A 25,788-nucleotide genomic window follows, 5' to 3' on the forward strand; every position below is an offset into this window, starting at 1 on the left:
TTATCAGCTGGTTTCCTTGAAAGAACCAGTTCTCTGGGTTCCCAGAGCCCAGAGACCCACTGACATGGCAATTTTCATACTCTCCAACCCCTCTATCAAGTCACAAGGGTCAAACCATGCATGGGACACACAGGTCATGGGGGTGCCTGAATTCTGGTCAAGGATATAAGGGTTAAAGTCGATGAGATTGTAAGAGGATCGAGAAAACCTACTGGAAGCATGATCAACCCAAGGCCGCCACCACTGCTTTTTTTTGCCCTTGGCTTTCTGTTTTTCTGCTTCTCCTAAAATAAAATATGTCCAAATATTAATTCTTATAAAGTGAGAAAACAAATTTTGAAAACCACGCTTTAACAACTCAATTGTCAAATCTAAGTAAATTGCTAAAGTACATCAGAGGTCAGGAAAAGGAATTATACTGAATCTGAAAAGCATACATGTATTAACAGTCAATTTCAGAAGGTAAGTACTAATTGTTCTTTTTACAGTAGGCTACATTTTCAGTTTCTTCTTAGTAATGAGGGTATATAAAGCAATCTAAAAATGAAGGGATTATCTGACAAAAATGCATCTCACACTGAATTAACAGAAAAGAAGTATCACTCAAATTTTATAGAATCATTTAGGGACAAATAATTGGTTAAATATATTAATTATCATAATAAGAAAACTTTCTTGTCATTATTTTGGTGCATTATTAGAAAATAAAAATGTATGGATAGTGAACAGATACATTGAAAAAAAATCAAGAACTATTTTTCCATTCTTTTCCAGTGGAAAAGCATGTGAACCTCTACAAAAAGACCTTTTAATGTTCAATTTTTTAGAACAAGTCTATAATTAGATATAATATATATGTATATATTTCACTTTATGTTTCATTGGAATGGGCAACAATGGAATATTTTAACTACCAATATTCAGGTGCCACATAAAGTATGCATATGTTTTTCATTTTCATATAAAATTTATAGAAATAAAACACAATAGTAGAGTGCATATATGAAATAGCCTCCCTAAAGGAACATGTTCAGCAAAATTACGCCAAATTTCTTGAAAAATGAATGTCTGGGAAATAAAGTGAGGTGATGTGTTTACTAAAGAAGACTGGTTTGCATAAGGTCATTGAGTCATCAAATATATGCTTTATGAAACAATAAATTTATCCCATTCATAATGGGAAAGGAAAACGTATTGAGTTAAAGAAAATGCAGTGATAATATTGGCAATGTCATGTTACGACTCAATGTCAAGGTACTTGAATAAGAAGGAAATGTCTTGACGTACTTTCATCATCCTCTTCAGAGAGTTTTTGGATGTCCTGGCCTTCCCCTGATTCCTGGGTCAAACTCAGCATCCTCTCCTTACCCTTTTTGTATTTCTGTTGCCTGGCCTTGATGCGATCCATCCTATAAAACAAACCAGCATCAGTAATGCCAAGAACACATTCGCACTAGCCTGTATATTGGACTGAACTGAACATGGACAATGTATTCCAATGCACTTTGGAATACCTGAGGATTATAAACTGGTCGCTTATGAGTAACAAGTTTCTGCTGGATATATAGCTATGCTATCTCTACTGCATAGACACTAGTCTTAATAATATGATTAATAATTACTATGCTAAGGCTTGGTATGTAATAATCAATGTCTATTCGTGGCTTGTATCATAGCCAGTCTGAATGTAGTTATTATGAAATACAAGTCCTTTTCTATGCAATTTTTGCCTTCTTGAACAAATGGAAAAAGTCAGCGAAGTAAATTACAATAACAGGCCTCACTTATGGGAAACAGAACACGTTCTAAATGTGAATCCAAATTTGTTATTCCTCTAGACCTCATCTGGATGGCTAGAAACAGCAATCATAACAGTGAGTCATATTGTATTTGCATTATATTTTTTATATATAGGTTTACATCTTTGTAACAATAATAAGCCCTGGAATAATCAAATTTCTACTAGGAAATATTTTTGCTTGGGGGGAAAAACTTGGATTTGAAGTCGGTATGGAATGAAGAGGCTGCTCTAGTGAACTCTTAGAAATGTTCCCAGTGAGCAGATGGACTGCATTTGCTTGGGGAAAGTGTTGAAGTTTTGAATTCTACAGCTTTCAGCTTTTGAACCTGGTCCCCAAACATACAATGCGCCACCAGTCCTCAGAGGTTGCATTCACTGCTGGAAACGTCACTTGAAGACATTTCCTTTTAATGCAACTTTCAAATCTCCTGGAGAGTGTCCATCCATTCCTTGATCCATCCAGCATGGTGTGGTAGGAAAAGCTTTGAACCGAATACAAGGACATATAGATTATGTTTATTTTTCTTTTTTTTAATAAAGATTTTATCTATTTATTTGAACATAAGAGTTACAGAGAGAGGAAAAGACACAGAGAGAGTGATCTTCCATCCACTGGTTCACTCTCCAGATGGCCACAACAGCCAGGGCTGAGCCAGGCTTAAGCTAGGAGCCAGAGCTTCATCTGGGTCTCCCACATTGGCAGCAAAGGCTCAAACACTTGGGCCATCTTTTGCTGCTTTCCCCAGGACATCAGAAGGGAGCTGGATCAGAAGTCAAGCAGCCAGGACAAGAACTGGAGCCCATATGGGATGCTGGTATCCCAGGTGGCAACTTTACCCACTACATCACAATGCTGGTCCCTCTTTTTCTTTCTTTCTTTTTTTTTTTTTTTTAAGATTCATCTATTTATTTGAAAGACTTATTTTATTTATGTGAAAGGCAGAGTTACAGAGAGAGAGGGAGAGACAGAGATCTTCTATCTGCTTGTTCACTCCCCAAATGGCAACAACAGCCAGCACTGAGCCAGACCGATCCGTGTTCCCCTATGGGCAGAGTGTCCCAAGCATTTGGGCCATCTTCAGCCACAGTTGTCAGGCCAACAGCTAGGATGCCGGATCAGAAGTGGAACAGCCAGGACAGAACTGGCACCCACACGGGATGCTGGTATCACAGGCTGTTGCCTCACCCACCATACCACAACACCAACACTGTCCCCTTTTTTCTTTTGTTAAGAAAGCTGTAATGGACTTTATTTGAGATGCAGAGAGAAATAGAGAGAGACTGAGAAGAGAGAGAAAATTTCCCTATCTACTGGTTTACTCCCTAAGAGCCCACAACAGCTGAGGCTGGGCCAGGCCAAAGAACTCAATCCGGGTTTCCCAAAGAGGTGGCAGGGACCCGACTACCTGTCATCACCTGCCGCCTCCCAGGGTGCACACCAGCAGGAAGCTGGAGCTGAGACTGGGGCTGAGGCTTGAACTCAGACGCTTGATATGGGATGCAGCTGTCCAAAGCAGCAGCTTAACCACTGGGCCAAATGCCAGCCCCGGACTGTACATCCAGTGCTGCCTCTGTGAACTGTACACCATTTAACACCAGAGGCCATCAGTTTCCTCCCAGAGACTGGGTTACAGCATCTCAAAAGGTGCATCTCACTTCTTTCCCTTAACCTATGAGTGTAATGAGTGTTTACTTTAAATGCTTGGCACTGGGCAAGACCCTGTCTCATTCATTAACTAATTTCGTCTTTACAAAAATCCAGAAAGGTAGAACTGTGAGCCCTAATTTAAAAATGGGAAATTGAAATTCAGAGAACTTGAATGACCCGTTCAGAGTTCAAAACCAAGTAACTGAACTAGGAATTGGGCGCTGGTGCTATTCAGACAGCTCCCTTTTCACTCTAGTGGAAGCTTTGCTCTGTGAAACCACTTTCATCTTCAGTCAGGCAGGTGAAGCCATTACCCTGACATGAGTGTAACTACCTGGGAAGCTGTGAACATGAATCAATTTTCCAGGGTTTGAGGCTCCCCGAGGGCTGAGAGTCAGCTGAAATGCGGTCATACGAATCAGAAAACAATGAGGACGGAGAATGAGAGTGAACCAAACATCTTACTGTCTTTTAAGCTGATCCATGGACTTTTTCTCTTCCTCAATTCTTGCCTTTACAGCCTTTACAATTGTGGCCTGGAAAAGTTCAGCCCCTCTAGAGGAAAATCGGGAACACAGAACAAATTAGTAGTCTTGTTGTTGTTCAGCTTCTCCTGATAAAGACGATTACAAGTAGTCCCCCTGTATCTGCCCTTCCAGTTACACAAGGTCAAGCACGTTCTGAAAATATTGAGTGAAAAATTCAAGAAATAAACAATTGGCCTGTTTTACAGTGTACACTGGCTGGACTGTGTAGCACGATGAAATCTTGGGCCATCTGCCGTGGACATGAATCATGCCTTTGTCCCAGCATGCATCCACATTGTATACACTATCCACTCGGTAGAAATTTAGCAGTTGTGTCTCAATTACCAGATGGACTGCAGTAGTATCATGGTGCTTATGTTCAAGTCACCCTTATTTTATTTGATAACAGCTCCAAAGCACATGAGTAGGGATATTGGCAATCAGATATACCAGAGAGAAGCCACAAAGGGCTCCTTATAAGGGAAAAGGTGAAAGTTCTTGACTTGGGAAGGGAAGAAAAAATATCCTATGGTGAGACTGCTAAGATCCATGGTAAGAATGAATCTTCTATCTATAAAGCTGTGAAGAGGAAAACTATTGGATAAATTTCAGGGCCAGTCTTATACATAAAAGGAATCATTGTTCATCTACATAAAGGGGGCTAAGGGTGCCATAAGGAATAAATGTAGATCCCTTTTCTGTGTCTTCTTTCTATTTGGCTAAACGTTCAAGTTAGGTCACAAAAGCTGGGCACTGCCGCCAACAAATGGACTTTGGTTGATCCTGGTAGATGAAGCAAAGGCTCTGGGGAAGCAGGAGTGCAGACGTGGGAGTTAGAGCACAAGTCCAGGGGTAGATAACAGTAGCTGCGTAAGATAGAACCTGATGTCTGACGGACCACAAGCACCAGGGGTCCAGGCAAGGCCAGTGCCTTTGAGATGAGTGCAGCTGTCTGGGGGTGGGGGGGGTCACACAGCTGGCCACTGACACTCCTTTTTGTCCCCACCTTGATGGCATTATCTCTAATCCTGGTCCTTTTTTTTTTTTTTTTTTAACTAAAGCTACAAAGCAGGGGCAAACACCATGAAGAAGAATGGCCTCTAACAGGGAGAAGATTAGTACCGCAAATTGTGCCAGTGGCCCAAAGAAAACCAGGTGAATTGGGGGAGGGGATAGGAAGGAAGGAAGGGGTAAGAGAGAAGTAGGAGGGCTTAGAGTGAGGCTGGCACACTGCTTCTCTGCTTAGGACCTGCACTGCAGGAGATAATAAGGCTTTTCTCCATGTTCAGCAATTTATTATTAAGCTAGGGGCAGAGAGGAAGATAGACTAAACTCTAGAGCAGCATGGCCCATGCTACTGTTTGTGTGAGGCCAGAATGAATTACTTCTCATCTGGGACTGTGTCCTGGGAGACCTTGAAGACTGGCATTTCTCTGACCCTCCACAGAGTCCCAAGTCCTTGTAAAGCGGGACTTAGTGCCGTGAACTTTCTCATTACTATTCCATTTGCGATCTTACAAGCATGTGCTAAATCCTTCTTGAGTTGGTTTTCTTGGGAGGGATTTCTGGGTTCTCCAAGCAAGCTCCGTAGAAAGCACAGTGCCATGTTACCTGCAGGCAAGTTTCCGAGACAAACCACTTGACTGCATGGCCTGACCCACCTTGATGCCAGGATCTGTGAGGCTTTAATGTCAGCCACGACATGTAGGAAGTAATAACTCATGAACACTCTTCTTTGAAGCAGGAGGAAGGCAAAGCATATGCTATCCCAAATAATTCCTGCTTCACCACTCGGTAGTTTGCAGGATGAGTCATCATCAGCTGTGGCAACAAAGCGGAAACAGAACACATTAAAATTCATATCCACTTTCACTGTTACTTTCTAAGCTCTGTGGCACAATCAGGCTTGGGGCACCAGGCATGGTAGGAGCAGTGCACGCTGATGCACTGATTTATGGCTACATTGACTATTTACAAGTGAGGCTACACATCCCCAGTCCAATCTTGGCATTGAGTCACCTGGCTGACCACACTGGGCACTCAGGACCCTGTGAGGCAGAAGTGGGCCCCTTGGACAGGGCAGCCCCCTGAGTCCCAAGAAAGGTCATGGAGAAGTAATGGCCCAATGACAGAGGAAATGTTCTGATACAAGAGAACGCACTGGTTTGGGGAATGGGTCTCACCCAGGGACAGGTAGTATAACAATGAATACAGAGAAGGGTTACTGATAGCAAGTCTTATCCTACGTAGAAAACAAATCCTCAGTGTTGCTTCATCCCCAGAAAAGGGTAGCCCGGGTTAGAGGCCACAGTGGGTCAGAGCACTGTGTCCAGGCAGTGTCCATTCTGGGCACCAAGTGGGATGTTATCCTGTCTTCTGGGGCAAGAGGCTTTAGTCTTGGGGAGAGTCTAATTCCAGAAGCCCCAGTGCTCCTCCTAGTTGTTGTCTTGAATTTGAAGTTCCCTGAGCTTCCTGAGGAGAGAAGGACTTGGAAGTGAGTTACTCTGAAGACCCAAAACTCTAACTAGAGCAACTGTAGGATACTTTTATTTTAACTTTAAAAAATTACTTATTTGAGGGACAGAGAGAGAGAGAGAGAGAGAGAGAGAGAGAAAGAGTAAATTCCCATTGGCTGGTTCATTCCCCAAGTGCCTGCAATGGCTACAGCTGATCCAGGCTGAAACCAAGAATAAGGAACTCAATCCAGGTCTTCCATGTTGTGTCAAGAATCCATCACTTCAGCCATCCTCACTGATGCTAAGAGTCTGCCTTCTCAAGAAGCTAGAATCATGAACCAGTTCTGGGTATTGAACCTAGGCACATGGATGTAGGATACGGGCAACTTAATTAACCCCAGGCCCATCCCTGCAATGGCAGACATGTATGGGCCTCTGGAATCATTTCTAATCATAAGTTAAAAGTGTTCTAGGAGTTTAGGAACACTCTGGAAGCCTGGATGAAGATGCCTGGAGTTGGAGCACCTCACACTATGGACAATAGATTCACAATGGGCTACACTTCTATAACCTACAGCTAGGGATAGAATTGAACCCTACATCTATCTGTTTTCCTTATGTGATTTGGTCAGTTTTTCAATGAGAACAATAATCTGTCCCCTCTTTTCTGCCCCTTCCACTCCCAAATTTGCATTTCCTACTTACGCATTTTATAGCCTTTGACTGTGCAGGCCAGGCTGAAAGCTTGGATCAACCAGCAGCTGTTTTTCACCAGCGTTCCAATGTACCCACAAGCTCCTATCTGAAAAACAAAAGAGGGAAGGCACATTCTGAGGCTCTGTGTCTAGAAACCAAGTTTGGTGTCTTGTGATTCACAATGGTACAAGAATCTGCAAGGTCCCAGCACCAGTGATTACAGGAGGTACTGGTTGTACCTCCAGATTGAGTCACCATGTGGTAACTGGCAGTTGCATCAGAAGTAACGTAAATTCCTGGGGAAAATAAAACTTCGTGAGTAAAGAAAAGTCTAAGTATAATGTTTTCACCTTGGAAGGAGGTCTTTTCAATAAGAGAGGGAAGAGATGTGCAATTCGGGACATGTTCAAGCTGACTTACCTCAAACGGTAGAGTTAGAAACATACCAGGAGATTCCAAATCAATCCCATCAAGGTGGCATGTACCAATGCCATCTCACTAGTCCCAGTGATCAATTTCTGTTCACAATTGATCACAATGATAGGACTAAGAACCAAAGGGATCACATAAACAAGAATAGTGTCTGCAAATACTAGCTGATAGAAAAAAAAAGGGAGAGAATGATCCAACATGGGAACAGAGATACACAGAAGACCCATAGGATGGCAGATGTCCTAAACAGCACTCTGGCCTCAGAATCAGCCCTTAAGGCATGTGGATCTGGCTGAAAAGCCCATGAGAGTATTTCAGGCATGGAAAGCCAAGACACTCTGGGGGGAAAAAAAAAAAAAAAAACCTAAATGAAAGATCTCCGTGAGTGAGATCCCAGTGGAAAGAATGGGTCATCAAAGAAGGAGGTACCTTTCTCTGAAGGGAGGAGAGAACTTCCACTTTGACCATGGCCTTGTCTAAATATGATCAGAGTTGGTGAACTCAGGGGGCTTCCATAGCCTTGGCAGCTCATGACAAGAGCCTAGGGTGATTACTGATGCCATAAACAAGAGTGTCAATTTGTTAAGTCAACAACAGGAATCACTGTGCACTTACTCCTCATGTAGGATCTTTGTCCTTAGTGTGCTGTACATTGAGATTTAATGCTATAATACTAGTACTCAAACAGTATTTTTCACTTTATGTTTCTGTGTGGGAGCAAACTGTTGAAATCTTAATGTATGCTAAACTGATCTTCTGTATATAAAGAGAATTGAAAATGAATCTTGATGTGAATGGAAGGGGAGAGGGAGTGGGAAAGGGGAGGGTTGCGGGTGGGAGGGACGTTATGGGGGGGAAGCCATTGTAATCCATAAGCTGTACTTTGGAAATTTATATTCATTAAATAAAAGTTTAAAAATAAAGAATTCTGGACTTTAATAAAAAATTAGCTCTAATTTTGTGACAGCAAGTGGTTATGTATTGACTCCTAGGACTATGATTTTGGTAGTTATTCTCTCATTGGTCAGACTTATTATAAACCTACATTTTCCCCCAGATCAGCTTGGATGCCAACCTATAGGGTAATAGTTCTTACATCAGGAACTCAGGATAGTTGGCCTACTGGTTTTGCAGGCTCTGTCTCCATGGATTGAAACAATTGCAGATCAAAAATATTTGGGAAAAAATTGCATCTATTCTGAACATGTAGATTCCTTTTGATGTCTTTTTTCCCTAGACAATACAGCATAAGATCTATTTATACAGCATTTGCATGTATTTAGGTATTATAATATTTTGCCATTTTATACAAGGGCCTGGGGAACCATGGATTTTGGTATCCTATAGAACTAATCTCCCATGGAAACCGAGGGACCACCATGTATTTTGAGCTGTATTTGACCAATTATCTGGGTACAAGGATCTTCATCATTCATTGGCATGTGGTTGTCTCATAACAATGAGACAATAATAACAATAACAATAATCTTGTTACAGTTATATTAAGTTCAAATGCTGAGGAGGAAAACATTTAAACTAATATAGATCATTGCAAGCCAATGATGGCTGAATTGTGTGTGTTTCCTGGGGACAAGTGATAGGCATTATTAGTATTTGCTCCCAAAGCAGTGGCTACCCAGCCTGGGCTTCCCAGTCCTGGGAACAAAGCTGCCTAAACCCATGTTCCATTCCTTTCCCATCCTGCTTTTGTTCCCATTCTCTAGGTTGGAAATTTCCTCCCCTTTTGTTCCCTAGGGAACACTTCAATCCCTTTTCAAATCTGGAGTTTCCAAATAGCATAGCCTTAGGCAGCCTCCTCCCAGCTTACCTAGGCAAGATGTCAGGCACCCAATTTTTGCTTTGATTCCCTACAATGCTGTTATATTTATCATCCACAGATTATATTATGATTATTTGTATATATCTTCCTTTTTAGAATGTGAATTCCTCAAGGGTCAAATCTGAGCACCATTAACTTCTAGTATTTTCTAGAACAGGTCTACAGTCCAAGTTTATAAATTGGCTGAATGAATCAGCTTGGTATCTATGTGTTTTCCAGGACCAGCTGTGGATCAGCCTCCAGCGAAAGATCCCTCTTCATCAGACTGGTTTCAGAATGAAGTGTCATCTTCCTGTATCTTACTGTTCTGTCTCACACTCTCTCCAAGAACTCTCAATACTACTCCAAATGTAAATTAATGTTAGCGGGGTAAGAGTGTTGATAAAAGTTACTTTTAGGGACCAGTGCTGTGGCTCAGTAGGTTAAGGTCTTGGCCAGCAGCATGGGCATCCCATATGGACCCCAGTTCGAGCCTGCCTGCTCCACTTCCAATCCAGTTTCCTGCTAATGTGCCTGAGAAAGAAGTGGAAGATGGTCCTTGTGCTTGGGCTCCTACATCCATGTGGGAGACCAGGAGAAAGCTCCAGTTCTGGCCATTGCAGCCATTTGGGCAGTGAACCGGTAGATGGAAGATCTCTCTCTCTCTCTTTTTCCTTCTCTCTCTCTTTTCTCTCTCTCTGTAACTCTGCCTTTCACATCATTTTTTCCAATAAATTCACTTTTACTATCAATCAGAAAATTAACCTTCCAATGGACTGTAGATAAAAAACATTATTCAAATTCCTATTCCCAGACATGGCTTTTCAGATCCTTTAAACACAGTGACACAAAGGCCAAAACAAAGAAAAAATCTAATAACTTTCACAGTTGAGTGGCCTGGTGAGCTCATCCCTAAGTGGTTAGGAGGGGAGAGGTAAGCTCATTCCACCCCTGCCCTTCTAATGAACGAGCTATCACAGCCACTGAGTAGCAGGCATTGGATTAATGTTCAATGAGGGCCAACTAGAGAGGTCCTAACACCTCCAGCTCATGACAGGTTATTGTTTGATTTCCTATGGCACAAAGTAACGTAAATGATGTCCTTGCAGCCTAAAACATTGATATGATTCTGGTATGACCGGTGAGCAATGTGAGTTGTCCCTCATGCCAGAGAGAAGCTGTGCCCTGGAATGTAGCGATGTCGCCATGTGACAACAGAGCAGGCAGAGGAGGGGAGTGTGCCTTCCTCCACCCTGCTTCGTGTTAGCAGTCCTAATCTGCATATCTATGCTCAGAGGCAATATCCAAGTGGCGTTTTCTGAGTCTGCCTACATCTTACTGGTACATAAATCATTCCTGCATTCAACAGCTTTTCTGCCTCGTTCTCCACCCCACACAGTGGCGCAGAGAACCATGCTTGTGTTATTTTACACTTCTACAATTCTTTCCAGGTCAGAGGTTTGCATTTTTGTCAATAAGACATGACTGTTGAAAAAAGACTCAATGACTGATTAGGTCACCCAAGGACCACATCCTAGCTCATAGTATTATTCCTCAGAAAGGACTGGATTTTAAGGAATAAAACACATTTTAGAATTTATATCTATGGATACATATATCTTAGTCTTCTGACCTGGAGATGCACAAAGGTGATTTTGCTTAATGTGGTGCGACACAGAGCAACACTGGCCACTGGAATTCTGGGTATGCATAATCTTATTTGGAGCTTTTAAAAGAACAATGTGGCAGGCACAATGCTGTTAATAACCACTGAGTGGACTGTTTCCTATCACACTGGAACCACAGATGTGTTATGCTGGTCATGCTGTGACAGCCACTTACCGACAAGATATTTTTCATGGTGATCACGAACACGTTGTATGCGATCAGCCAGTCCCAGTAGCGCAGGATGCTCTTGATGGGCTTCAGAAGCAAGTCGCCCCCGAAGAGCAGGAAGTAGAAACAGGCCACCAAGTATCCCATGCAGAAGATGCTGATCCTGGTTGTCCCGGTGATGAAGATGATCGTCAGGACGAACCAGAAGAGGTAGCTGAAGATGACCACTTTGGACATGTCTAAGTAAGATCTGGGGTTGAAAAAGAAGTGATAAAGGACAACAACAAAGCAAACAAAAAACAAAACCAGGAGATTCCAACCGAATGAGGGAGGAATTCATACTCTACACTGGACTATATAAGGAGATCACAAAAAGTGTGTGGGAAAATGGAATTAAAAGATAAGCTTATGGGCAGGTGGAGCATAGCGGGTAAGACTCCATGTCTCACATTGGAATGCCTGGGTTTGATTCCCAGTTCTGGCTCCTGATTGCAGATTCTTGCTAATTCAGGCCTTGGGAGGCAGTGGTAATGACTCAAGCAGTTGGGTCCCTGCCACCTGTGGGAGACCTGGTCCTGGCCCTGGTTCTGGCCTAGGCTCTGCCATTGTGGGCATTTGGGGAGTGAACTGGCAGGTAAGAGCTCTCTCTAGCTTTCTCTCTTCCTCTCAAAAAAGAGATAAGCTTATTTTGGTGCAAGAAATTTTGAAATCCATGCATTCAAGGTGTCTTCCAAAGGTTCATAGAAAGTATATGTTATGGAAAAACTATTCATGGACTTCAAAATAACTTGGCATCAAAATAAACATCTTTTATTTTCATCTTCCATTATCTTTTTGAGCAGCCTTTTATGTGAAAGCACATAGAAGGTCATACTCTAAGCTCTGTGTTCATCTCTCTCTCACACATAATTAGTAATGGATGAATAGATGAACTGTGAAAATATCACATCTATACTTACTACTGTCCCACTTGGGTCAAATTTCTCACTAACAGAAATACCTTCTGCCTGACACTAAAAAGTGCTTTTTTGTGTTTTTCATGAGAGGCCTGAACAATTAGATGGGAAAAGAATTTCTTATCTTTTAAAAAATGTATTTTATTTGAAAGGCAGAGTTATAGAGGGAGAGAGAGAGAGATCCTCTATCTGTTGATTCACTCCCCAAAAGGTTAAAACAGCCAGCACTGGGCTAGGCTAAAGTCAGGATTTAGGAGTCTCATCTGGGTCTCCCATGTGGGTGGCAGGGGCCCAAACACTTGGGCCATCCTCTGCTGCTTTCAGGTGCATTAGCAAGCAGCTGGATCAGAACTGGAGCAACCAGGACATGAACTCGTACCCATATAGGATGCTGGTGTAGGAGCTAGAGGCTTTACCTGTCAAGTCACAGCATCAGCCCAGCAAAAGAATTTCTAAGATACAGATCTCTTAATGGAAGCTAAGAATGTATTCCTTTTGATGAACTAGAAATTGACAGATTAAAAAAAATTCATAGTTCATACAATAGTTTTACTACAGATGAAAAATCTCTTTACTGATGGGACATGATTCTGACAACGGAGATGCAATCATGCTGGGGCTTTGGGGCTCTTTCCATTTTCTATGTGTAGATGTCCTTGGGCTGAGTCAGGATGCTTCAGGGGGACCATCTCTCCCCTAGGGCCTTCCTGATGGAACGTGACCAGGACTCGCAGGAGGAAACAGCAGCTGGGAGAATCCAGAATATGCATCTGACAGAGAGCAGACCTGTGGGCCAGGCCCAGACTTGACCGCCTTTGTTTGGAGGGTTTTGCTTAGATTGTTTCTTTTCTCAGTTTTAGGAAGTAGCACAGGAGAATCAATCCTGGATTAGCTCTTTGGTTAATGGATTGTTATTTTGTAGGATGTTAATAAGTAAGTTCTTAATAATATGTAGACTGCACTTGATCCATCAGGAAGTGGATGGTGCCTTAATGCCCCATTATTCAGATAACTGAGCATTTATCCTTACTTTGTTTAGAGTAAAACTGATGGAACAAAGATATAAGCCTCAGCCATTCTTGCTCATTGCCCAAAAGATAGATAAACATTGGAATGTATTCCTTGCCCTTGAATCTCAATTGGGTCTCATACTCTATTGCCTTCACACCCACTCCAAATTCTTTCCTAGGTTCTGGAGGCCCTGTTTGGCCACCTGAAAGACCAGTTCCAGGAATTCACCTCTGCCTGCCCCCCCACCCCCACCCCCATCCCTAGTCCTCCTAATACATAAAAAAGCCCTGCCCCTGGGGTCGGGGCCTTCCGCCACATATTCCTTCAACGTACATCTTGCAGTTGCTCACTCACCACTATGAATTTATTTTCTCTGAATAAATTCCATCTGGCTGTAGATTTCTATACTGCTTCCTCTCTATTCTGCACCTCTTTTCCTAACAAAAACACTTAAAATACTTCCACGACTTTCTCTCTAAAATATATTACTCCCTTCTTTGGCTTCCTAAACCAAGGAGTGTGGATAAAATGTCAGTGTTCACAGTAATCCAGGTTGACCACAGGTAAAGGTAGTGATCTGGTTGGGTCAAAGGGGGTTTCTAAATCACACGTGGTTTGAATTCAGTGGATTTCAGCGGTCTGCTGGCATTTTTGAGGGTTTGTGTGTGCGTGTGCGTGTGTGAGTGCACACACGTGTGTTTCAGCATAGCATGTTTTTTTCCATGCAGTTCCCTCCTTGCCTGCCATGCGTAATTCCTGCTTCCGGAGCCCTGGCCTCTCTCTGACTCAGCACTTAACCTGCAGCATGTCCAGAAACCACAACACTGACTTTGCAAGAACAACATGGAGAACACCAGGACACAGGGGGTGAAAGGAGCCTTGTCCTGAGGGGACTGATCCTGCCTCCATGACAGGCAGGCAGTTCAGAGGCCACTTGACTGTCGAAGCCTGGGCAGCCTCCCGAGAGCACAGGCTGCCCAGGGGCTGACGCCTTCAGAGGGGCTGGGGGAAGGACCAGGCTTCCCACAGCCAATGCACTTATGGGCTTCTTAGCACCCTGGTATCTGACAGATCACTCCCAAGGGTGATCACTCCCAAGTCACTTTTCTGATATTCCCAATGCAGAAACAGATTTAAACATCCAAAATAATTTAAACAGAAGATTCCATTGGAAAACTCAGTGGTGCACAAAATCTTCCAACAGGACGGTGTGGAGGGAAGGACTTGTATTTTTTTCTCTGCAACTGGGGAAAGAATGAGCTGGGCTGATTTTTCTCTTAGCATCACAGGGGAGAGACACAAATGGGAGTGCCCTTGTGTAGCGAGGGGTCTTTGAGTCTATTCGGCAGTTGTTTGGCCGCAATTCCACTTACTGATTTATTTAGGACCTACCAAGCATCTTTATGGTATCAAGAGGCACTAACAGGCTTAAGCATTCAGATTTTGGAGCTCAACTGACTGGGTTCCAATCCTGGTTCTGTCATGTGTAGGTCCCATGTCTTTGCTGTAATTTCCTTGGGAGGAGGGGGAGGCCGAAGATGAATTATAAGGGGTGAGGAGGTGAGAGATGGAAAATGAAGAGGAGGAGCACAAATGATGGAGGAGGAGGAGGGATGGAGGGATGGAGGCGGATGGAGGATATGCACAAGAGATGACAGGTGAGGACAAGGGATACGGGAGGAGGAGGAGTGTGGGGGCAGAAGGAGGAGGGGTGGAGGATGGGGACAAGGGATGGAGAATGAGGAGGGATGGGAGGATGAAGAGGCATGGGGGTGAGGATAAGCAATGGGATATGAGGAGGAGAATCAGGCCAGGAGGAGGAGGGATTGGGGGATGATGAGGTGGGACAGAGGATAAGAATGAAGGACAGAGGATGGAGGAGTGGAACAGAGGGTGCACACAAGGACAGGGAATGGAGGTGGGGTCTTCCAGTGTGGAACAATGCATGAGGATGAGGGAAGGAAGGTGAGGAGGAGGGTTTTTGGCTGGAGAGCTACCAAGTGGTAGTGAAGGGTTAAAAAGTTAAAAGCCGCTCCCCCCCACCTCCCCTGGTGAACTTTCCTGACCTCGTTAGACTTGCTCTGCATAGCCATTCTCTGTAAAGTTAATTAGTCAGTAAATTACCCCAATGTGAGCGTAACCTTAGTTTCACTTAAGTGAGATAGAAGAAGTCACAATATATCTCTTTGCCTCCTGGAACTCTGACCCCACCATGTGTCCCTTATCGCCATTCAGTTGCATTCCTAGGTATCATCAAGGCAGTTCCTGCAATCTTGTGTGGCCCTCCCTTTTGGCAATAGGAGGCTTTTTGATACTCCCTGTATAGGCCATATGGTTCTCTGAGGTCTAATCAGGCCCTTACTCGATATCCTGTACTCCCTGTATTCATAAATCAACTGGTTGTAAAATCACTTAACTTGTATCAATTGTTTACTCTATACCTCTGTCTGATCTATGCAATGATTAATTTTCTTTGTTTAAACGTGTATGAAAACCCCAACCCAAGACTATTTGGGGCCGCTCGCCTGTACTGGGACGGGGGCCCTGACATGTCGGATCATCAATAAACTTTACCCTTTGTTAATTACATGAGAGAAGGTCTCTTGGAGCGTTTTTGGGGTGGCAAGAGCAATTCAACTCTAATTCAACTCTAACAGTAGTACTGGCACAAGAAAGCCTCAATAACAAGAAGAGGTGAAAAACCTAGGCCAAAGAAGGTGGTTAACATTGACAAAAGCTAGCACCCCATTTGGGTGCTGGTTCATGGCTGGGTTGCTCCAGCTCCCTGCTAATGATCCTGGGAAAGAAGTGGAGGATGACACAAGCCCTTGGGCCCCTACTCCTATGTGGGAGACCTGGGAGAAGCTCCTGGCTCCTGGCTTCAGCTTGGTCTAAATCTGGCTGTTGCAGCTATCTCTGGAATGAACCAGAGGATGGACAATCTCTGTCTCTCTCTCTCTCTCTCTCTCTCTCTCTCTCTAACTCTGCCTTTCAAATAAATAACTAAAATCTTTCTAAAAAGCAGTTGCTGAATTTCAACTCAAAAGCTCAGTCGAGATGAGTCACACATTGCCTCATTTATTAGCTTCAGTGTATACCACTCAGTCCAGCACAGAGAATGTAAGTAGAGGTGTAATTCAAGTGAAATGCACATGTAGGTGGCTTTTTAGAGAACAGGATGCGATTGTTACCTGCAGTGAATGAAATCCGGTACAGGGTTATGTTGGCTGAACGAGGCCGCATCGAGGTTCATGCAAATCTCGACGTTGTCGCCGGCCATGATTCGTACAGCAGCCTTGTTTTCATCCTCAAAAATCTGCCGTTGCAGGGAGGCACAGAGGAGCAGCATGAAATCATCTGGCAAGACAAAGGGGTGGTCCTGGAGCCACCTTCTCCTCTTCTGGGTGCACACATGGGGCACTCAGTCATCCTACAGCACGATAGGTAGGTTGTGTTCTCATGGTTTGGGCTCAAGATTGATCCTGGATTCCAGTGTCAGCAGCAAGTCCCACCTTCCTCACCATGATGTGGAGAAGCGTGATAGCAGTCATCCCAGGGACTCACACTGGGAGAAGGGCAGGGCTGGGATTTGTTTGTACATTGGTCCATGAAAGGACCAGGCGCTCAGTGTTTGACTTCATGAGTCTCTCAGGGGGTGAGGTTTACCTGCATGTGTCTCCCACAAGAGGCCATTTGGGCAACCTCCACCACCTTTTCGTGTGGCAAAGGCAGACATTTCCGTCTTTAATCTCTCCACCCTGCTCTGCATTTGCAACCAAAGACAGTTCCAGGCAGCAGAGCAGGTGAAGATGGCGGAGGGTTTGAGAATGGTGGAGTCAGGAAGAGCTGCCCAGAACGGGCCCTCAGGCAGCCAAGTCTGAAAAGCAAGTCCTTGCTTTCGAACTTAAACCTGAATCTGTTCAGGCAAGGCACTCCTGAGTATTCTGTATCACTCAGCACTTCCTATTGTCTTGGATGTGGGGGTGGGGATGGGGCTGCTTCCACTTGCGGATCACCTGCTGCCTGGGGGTCTGGAGGTTGCAGCCCAGCTCTCCGGTGGCTGAAGTCCTGCGGCATCCTCCTAGTGGCCATAGCCCTGTCTTTGACTTTGGTCTGTCTGTCGTGACCACTAGAAACCACCATTCACAGAACACATGATCCTCCTCTCTCACCTGTCTTTGAAAAGATTGGTGTGTAGACAGTGGTAGCTGTGTGTAAATGTCTGCATTCAGAGGTGAGCTTATGCAAGGGAATATGGGATTTCTAACGTTGATTTATTAATTCTGCAAATGCCAAGAGGGCAAGTGCAAGGCATTAATGACTTGTGCTGTTAATGCACAAATAAGGCTTCATGTGATTGTAAAGCCTGGTGGAAGAAGCAGAACCACTAATGCACACCACGTAAAGAATGACGAACGAACAGAAATCCAAACGCTGGTGTCCCACAGCCCTGGGGCCGATGCACTTACAGACAAGGAACACGGGGTTGGGCCGCACGATGAAGTCTGGGAAGTACAGCCACTTGATGATGTTGTCATTGAAGTTGGCATCTTTGAACCTCCATGGGTAATCTGCAGGCGGAAGTGAAATCAATATCGCTGATGGCTCTGCTCCCAGATTCTACTCGGCAATGGCTTCTCCTAAAAGCAGCCGTTCTGGGTTGGGGGTGGGGGGTCGCAGGGAGGAGGGGCTGACAGCTCACCTCGGCAGGGGGCAGGGGGGATGCCAATGCAGATGAAGTACTGGAAGGTGATGATGCAGGCCAGGAAGCAGCAGTATTTGGGCCAGACCTCAGCGATGGCTTTTCTTCTGCGGCGATACAAGACCGCGATGAGCCAGCAGGCGTGAATCATGGCGTAGAAATCCATCCGCTGACCGATCACGTTCACTGACATTAGGAAACAGGTCTGTGTAAGGAGGACAAGAGGCAGAAAATCGGGTTTACAGGGAAGGGGAGTGGTGGCAGGGGTCAGGCCTGTGCAGGCGGCAGAGACCTGTACTCCTTAGGACAGGTCTTTGTGCACAGATTCCCCAACTCTTGTCCTTTTCAGGGTCTTTTGACAGAAATGCAAGGGAGCTTCAGAAAATTTCTTGGAAGTAGAATTAAAAATAAGTGTATTTTGATGCAAAAATTTTTGAAATCCATGCACATGGGGGGACTTGACAAAGTTCATGAAAAATACGCATTATGAAAAAATACTGCACAGATTTCAATTTTTTTGCATCAAAATGAACATTTAAAAAAATTTATTTATTTACTTGAAAGGCAGTTACAGAGAGGTGCAGGCATAGAGAGAGAGAAGTCTTCCATCTGCTGGTTCACTCCCCAAATGACCACAATGGCTGGAGCTGTGTTGATCCAAAGCCAGAAGCCAGGAGCTTCTTTTGGGTCTCCCATGTGGGTGGAGGGGCCCAAGCATTTGGGCCATTCCCTACTGCTTTTTCTGGGCTCCTCTTCCTGGATCGGAAGAGGAGTAGCCAGGGCATGAACCCACGCCTATATGGGATGCTGGCATCACAGGCAGAGGCTTAGGCTACTACAACACAGCCAGCCCCTAACACTTTCTTCATAATAAGAAACCAGTTAACATGCCAACAGATGTCCACCTATTTAGATAGTACTGGAGATCCAGAGAGGTCAAGGGCATTGCTGTGAAACGAGGGGTCACTGGGCAGCTGATCTTGCAAAACTCTCTACAAAGCCAGGTTAACCCATTGGGAGAAACATTGTTTGCTGATCCTGAGGCAACAGGAATCATGGCTTGGAGCTGTGTAACAGGGCTCCAGGGGACAACTGGCCAGAAGTAGTTATTTAAATTTTTATGGAAAGAACAAATCAAACAGGTAGCAAGGAAACTCACCTCCAGACCAAATTTGTAGAAGAAATAGTTGATGAAATACTTGGCACAGTTAATCAGCCCATCATCCAGATGCAGCCTTGTGATGTCGTGAAAAATAGTTTTAGACACAGGAGCTGTGAGGTTATTTCGACCCCGGTAGTATTCCTGATGGCGATAAATGGTGACTTCAAAGGCCAGAATAGCTAGCATCAGGAGATTATTCTACAAATAATAAGAAAACACAGCTGCGTAAGACAAAAACCATCTCCGTAATAAATCATTGTATTTGATTCTTGATGTCGATACAGCAATTTTTATAAAATTCCACCTCTCTTAAACACATCATTGAGCTCAACATTCATTTTCTTTGTGTTGTTCATCTTGGAGTTATCTCTGCTATGAGAACTGACTAATTTCCATGGTAACGGGGTCTACAATCTCTGGACATGAGACTGGACAATCTCTGGACATAAGACATAAAGCTGGTCATTCGTCTTCCTAAAAAATTTTATACCACATTCCAAGGAAGCAGCTTCCAGTCACCTGAGGGGGGCAGTCCAACCTTACTTGCAAACTAGAAATGCAAAATGGTACCAAGATGCACCTCTGAAATCTGGCCAGCGAGCACAGCCAACTGAGAAGCCTACTGATGATGGGAAAATAGTGACAGTGATGATAGCAATAATAAGGAAATAGTTAACATTTATGGAACAATAGATGGCAGGCGCCATTTTAATGACACTTTCTAAATTTCAATTTGTTTTATCCTTGCAATAGCTATTAGCAGACTTTATTTACAAAAGATATCTTCTGTGTGAGGAAAAACAGAAATAGACAAGAAGAAAATGGAATACTTAGTTAAAAATTCCTGGTGCTAAGTATGAAGTTTTGATTTTTAAGCATTTGTCAATGTGGTATGATTAGAACTGCTCGGATTGTCCATCAAAGTAAAAGTGATTCCAAAGCATATGATTCTCATTATGCTTGTATCATTATGTGCAATCAAAATTCCTTTAGCAGAGATGTGCCTTATTACTTCTAAATGTAACCTATGTTTTTATTAATTACAAACAGAATTTAGACAAAATCACTACTGACCATTTTGCTATATTTTTTGAAGATTTATTTATTTATTTGAAAGCCAGAGTTAAGAAAGGGAGAGAGGGAGAGGAAGAAGGAGAGAGAGAGAAAGAGAGGAAGAAGGAGAGAGAGAGAAAGAGAGGAGAAGAGAGAGAGAGAGAGAGAGAGAGAGAGAGAGAGAGAGATTTTGGTGTATTTTAACCCAGCTTTTTTCCTTGGGTCCAGAAGAGATCATATTATGGGCAGTATTGTAAGATTTGCTTTTCTAATTTCATGGTATATCTCAGAGATATTTCCGTTCTGATAGCTCGCTTTTTTTTTTTTTTTTTTTTTTTTTTTTTTTTTTTTGGACAGGTAGTTACAGACAGTGAGAGACAGAGAGAAAAGTCTTCCTTCTGTTGGTTCACCCCCAACAAATGGCCGCCATGGCTGGAGCTGCGCCAATCCGAAGCCAGGAGCCAGGTGCTTCTTCCTGGTCTCCCCTGCAGGTGCAGGGGCCCAAGCACTTGGGCCATCCTCCACTGCCCTTCAGGTCCACAGCAGAGAGCTGAACTGGAAGAGGAGCAACTGGGACTAGAACCTGGCGCCCATATGGGATGCTGGCACCGCAGGTGGAGGATTAACCAAGTTAATTAAAGTTTATTAAATCAAGTTAACTCTTTAAAGGCTATATCATTCTTGATTTAATGTTATCCATCTTACTTTACTAAACCAGTTTCAGACGTTTGGTCAATTTCTCTTCAGTGCAATGCAATACTGACTTTGACATTTTGTCATGGGTTCTGAGGGTGATTCCAAGCACAAGAGAAAACAAGGTGACCATCACATGAGCTCTTACGAGTCTCAAGGTGAAGGATTCCAAATTCCATCTAAGTGGAGGATCCACAAAGCCCTTACCCTCAGGTAGACAAGCAAAGGAGAAGACTTTCTGAGGCCAACCCACTCTGTCGGATCAATGGGAGCGCTGTAGAGCAGAGACTTGTTCAAATCCTGAAGGGGTATGTTCGTTTGATTTTCATTTGGCTGAAAAGAAGAGAACATGGAATAAGAGATGCTTCACAGATTAGGAGAGTTCAGATGGTTCTGCAGCTTTGACAAGGGTGGGGTAGGGAGGGAAGCAGCATCAATGGGGGAATCTCAGCACAACAGAATTAGGTGAATGAGGGGACTTAGGCACTAGACAGAATGTGCACACAGATGGAGGTTACCCACATATCTGCCTCGCTTCCCCAGAGGGCAGTGAGGAAGATCCCCCCATCACTGAGGCTCACCAAGGAACAGTTAACAGAAAAGTTCTCGGGCTTAATGGTCTGAAGCTGGTACAACATTTTGCAGACGATGATCACACACGTCCAGACAGTGCAGACACTGGAAGCCAGGCGGCGTAGCTTGGCATACGGTAGAGCAAATGCCCATGAAATCAAAAATACATAGTTGAACAGAGAGACCTAAAACACAAAATCAGATTTGGAGACAAAAAATACAGCACATGGCACATCCACAAAGCATGAGGACTTGATTTTCTACTGAGTTCAATAAAGGCTGACTGAGAACTCAGCAGGTGCAAGGCCTGGGCCAGGCACTGGAGGATATGAAGGTAAGTGAGTTGTGGTCCCTCCCCTTGGTGACCTTTTGTCTTGCATGGAAGTCGGACATGTAGCTAACTATTCCCAACATAATGCAGCAATGGCTAAGCTGTAGATATGAACAGGTACCTGTGTGAGTGCTAAAAAGAGGCCCTGGGTCTAATGTGGAGGATCAGAAAGCATTTTCTAGAAGACAGAGTGCCTGAGCTGAGTCAGGCTGACAAAGGTGAGAAGTGCATCCCAGGTGACGATGCATGAACAAGGGCCGGAGAGCATGAGACAGCCTGGTGGGACAGTCAACTCCAAACAACTGAAGACTTCAAAGTCAAAAGCAAAAAGGGCAGCAGAAGGTGAGGTCAGAGAGCTATAGGCCAAGTTTTAACCACGCAATGACACATGAATCCATTCTGCAGAGAACAGAGAGCCACTGAAAGGCAACAGCTTGGGGGATTTGAAAGTAGGTTCTGCGTCTTATTTAGATGACTACAACTGCAGAATGGCCAGTACGTTATGAGGGTTAGACTTAGGCTCAAGAGCTCAGCTCATATGCTGTGCAGTAGCCCAGGAGAGATGGAGGAGTCACCGACTGGTGGGAGAAGGATACTTATTTGGTTTGGTGGTGACTGCACTTGGGTTTAAAGGGAGAATGTGTAAGCAGTCGCTCCCAGGCTTCTGTTTTGGAGCTTGGATGAATGCTGGTGCCATGGCGGGGGTAGGAAATGCTGAGAGCAGAGCAGGTTTGAGGAGGGAGAGCAATGAGATGAACTTGAACATGCTGGTTTTGAGCTGCATGAGAGTTTATAGATCACATGAAATGGCCTGCATTTTTATTGATTCTCCAAAGCTAACAGTTCGTTGAATAGTATAGAAGCACTGTAAACTTATTCAGTTATGTAAAATACTCATTTATTCTTCAAAATGTGAAAATGATATCCTCACAACATTTAATATCAGGTGAAAATAACAGCATATTTTCAATTGGTACAATTGAACACATAGCAAGTGCTAAGCCTTTTGTGCTATAAGAGGTATGGTTATCGATTTGGCTTATAAAACTGCAAAATCAGAAAATGCAGGACTGCATGGCAGTATTATGCAATTTGTTACCTGTTATTCTAGTTAGCAATTTTCACTGTCCAAGGTAAGAGATTACTCTGAGAATTGATACCAAAATATCAGGGGAGGAAGAGCTGCTTTCCAGAATTAACTGAGGGTGAAAGAAATGCTGTACACGAAAGTGCTTTGTGAACTATAAAGCCCTTGTAAACACACTAAGTGTTACACTGCAACAAAATATTCTGATTAGCGAAAATCAGATTTCCTCTTCCATAGTCATCAGCAAGTGTTGCCAATTTACATGTTCAAAAGAAAATCTTATTGACACTGTGAAATTTAGGACACTGAGTATGAAAACAGCATGATTAATTTACATAGAACTTTTAATTTTAAAAATTGTCATTTTTTAAAATTTTCACTTTATTTGAAAGGCAGAAAGATAGAGCGAGTGAGACAAGAGAGACAGACAGAGGGCTTCCATCCACTGGTTCACTCCCCCAGATGCCCACAACATCCAGGCTTAGTGAGAATGCGAATAACAACAATGATGATGATGATGATGATGATGATGATGATGACGACGACGACATTTATAATAAAGAAACATCAACTGCAAATCTCAAGTTTGAAAGGTTCTTTTATTTGCTTTTTTTCATTGAGTAAACACTGAGCTTCTGTAATTGGCCAGGCCCTCTGGGAGGTATGGAGGTTATCAAAGGAAATGCAGTACAGGCTCTTTCTTTCAGGAATAACTAGATTTCACAGAGCTTTCCAGAGACATTTTGAAATCAGAATAGTAGTTATGGGGCAGGTATTTGGCACAGCAGCTTAAGTTGTCACTTGGGATGCTCGCATCCCATGTCAGAGTGCTGGGTTCAAGTCACAGCTGCTCAGCTTCCGATCAAGCTTCCTGCTAATGCATATCTCAGGAGGCGCCATTGATGGCTCAAATATTTGGGTCTCTATCACCTATGTGGGAAACTCAGATTGATTTCCAGGCTTCAGGCTTCGTCCCCTTGTGGTTGCAGGCTTTTGGGGAGTAAACAAGTGGAGGTAAGATCCTCTGTCCTCTCTCTCTGAGTCTCTTGCCTTATAAATAAAATGAAAGTGAATACCTTTGAAAATTTTGAAAAAAGGATAGTAGTTGTACATGTAAAAAGGAAAAGAGAACAGTTCTGTTCAGGAGCTGCCTAACAGATGAGGCAGCCAGAGCAAGGAGGCAGTGGGGGCAAGGGAGAGACCCATGAGAAAGAAGCAACAAGGAAAGGAGAAGCTTCTACCTGGGTAAGAAGAGTTCTGATTATTTTTGGGGGTGGAGAATTTGAATTAACAAAGTGAGATCTTGCTGCTATTTCAGATTACAGGACTTTGCATTGCTTAGGAGTGAGCAGAAAGATCAAGGTGTCCAGGGGCAGAGAGAAAAGTTTGTGATAGAATGCACTTCAAAGGGCAATGGAAGTTCAAAATGACGTTGCTTTTATGATTAGACCCCCCTCCCCACAAGTGGCTTGCTTAGTACTCCAGTTACAGCAGAAAGAATCTCCGTGCACAGCTGCTGGGAGCCAGAGACCAAGACTAGTGTGGAGAGGGGTGAGACACCAGAGGCGATAGCATCCAAGGGGCATGCAGTAACTCACCCTTCAGGGCCAGACACCCCTCATGAAGATGGGGTGGCACCATGCACAACACAGGCAGTAAAATATCTGTAACAACCGGATTTAGTAGATGCTGGCTGCTGCAGGATCAGCATTTGTCTACTTTGTGGGTCTCTGACATATTTTAGAGTTACACATGAGAGCTGACATTAGGAATGAAAATTCTGGGAGTTCTCATAACATGCGAATAAGAGACAGAACCGGTCCTATTCTACCAGAGGCCATTGTTCTAATGGTGACTGGGTCATAATCCATTATTTACTCAGTGGTCTACATTCTTGAGACTCACTGAGGATGATTTTAAAATTCATATCTCCTTTTTGTTTAGAATTTGTAAGGATGTGCATTCTTAGCTCTCTCTCTGTTCTCTTTCCCACCTTTCTAGCATGAATTTCAGGGAGCAGATTTTTCTGAGTCCAACCCCCATTATTATTTTTTTTTTACATAAAGCACCCACTCCCATCATTCCATTGTCTTATTATGCCTCCACCAGCCTGCAACACAACTTTTCACACGAGCACAATGGATTTGGTTAATTCAGAAGTGCTCATTCTTAGTCAACTGCTTTCTTTGGTTGTTTTCTTTTTCCCTTTAATATTTGACCCTCAAAATTTATCTCAATTGATTAATTCACCTACACAGTTAACATGCTTATATTCTTTTGCTCTCAGTCAATATACATAGTAGGCTATTGTCAGATCCAAATAATACATGCATTTAGTTACTTAACAATGCAGCCTGTTTTCTGACACAAATCTCACAGGGGAGTGGTTCTGTCTCTATTCTCACATGCAGGGATCATCTATCCATTTCAGAGGGTTTGTATGAAATGGGAGAAAGTTCTACGTTAGACCATAGAGCACAAATTAAGTTTCACCCCTTATTTACCTGTTTGTGAAACATTTTAAGTTTGCAGCATATGGTTGTGATATTTTACTATTGATATATTCAGTAGTTACCTGACAATTTTTGGAGGACAAAGACTCTATGAATTGGCACCAACTCAAAAGTAGTGCAGGAAAATGAGAAGTATGAAAAAACTGATCTGTAGAATAAGTGGACATAAAGCTAATTTCTCCACAGTAAACATGAAACAACCGTTGGCTGAATGGTGACTTTGCTCTCTACAGTCAAGCAGAAAGATGTGCAATGCAGTGTGCTACTGAAGACTTTCTGTCCTGTCTCAAAAAATCCCATAAGAGGGCCAGCGCCGCGGCTCAATAGGCTAATCCTCTGCCTGCGGTGCCGGCACACCAGGTTCTAGTCCCGGTCGGGGCGCCGGATTCTGTCCCGGTTGCCCCTCTTCCAGGCCAGCTCTCTGCTGTGGCCAGGGAGTGCAGTGGAGGATGGCCCAAGTGCTTGGGCCCTGCACCCCATGGGAGACCAGGA

General features: G+C 43.6%; 1 protein-coding gene across 6 annotated transcripts in view; it reads right to left on the minus strand.

The window, feature by feature from the left end:
- Positions 1 to 25,788, minus strand: part of PIEZO2 (piezo type mechanosensitive ion channel component 2) — a 453,482-nt gene that overhangs the window by 61,650 nt on the left and 366,044 nt on the right. For 5 of the 6 annotated variants that reach the window (XM_070050492.1, XM_051851440.2, XM_051851437.2 and 2 more), the window contains 12 exons: positions 21,374 to 21,550; positions 21,000 to 21,125; positions 19,044 to 19,244; positions 17,885 to 18,089; positions 17,652 to 17,753; positions 16,374 to 16,539; positions 11,222 to 11,465; positions 7,138 to 7,234; positions 5,638 to 5,797; positions 3,915 to 4,004; positions 1,288 to 1,409; positions 213 to 284 (listed from right to left, as the gene is read on the minus strand). In XM_070050492.1, the coding sequence (XP_069906593.1) occupies positions 213 to 284; positions 1,288 to 1,409; positions 3,915 to 4,004; positions 5,638 to 5,797; positions 7,138 to 7,234; positions 11,222 to 11,465; positions 16,374 to 16,539; positions 17,652 to 17,753; positions 17,885 to 18,089; positions 19,044 to 19,244; positions 21,000 to 21,125; positions 21,374 to 21,550 (1,762 nt within the window). The remainder of the gene's footprint in view (positions 1 to 212; positions 285 to 1,287; positions 1,410 to 3,914; positions 4,005 to 5,637; positions 5,798 to 7,137; positions 7,235 to 11,221; positions 11,466 to 16,373; positions 16,540 to 17,651; positions 17,754 to 17,884; positions 18,090 to 19,043; positions 19,245 to 20,999; positions 21,126 to 21,373; positions 21,551 to 25,788) is intronic. The other variant, XM_051851439.2, reaches the window with a different exon arrangement.

This window comes from Oryctolagus cuniculus, chromosome 10, assembly GCF_964237555.1.
Source record: "Oryctolagus cuniculus chromosome 10, mOryCun1.1, whole genome shotgun sequence".
In the NCBI taxonomy this organism is placed as follows: domain Eukaryota; kingdom Metazoa; phylum Chordata; class Mammalia; order Lagomorpha; family Leporidae; genus Oryctolagus; species Oryctolagus cuniculus.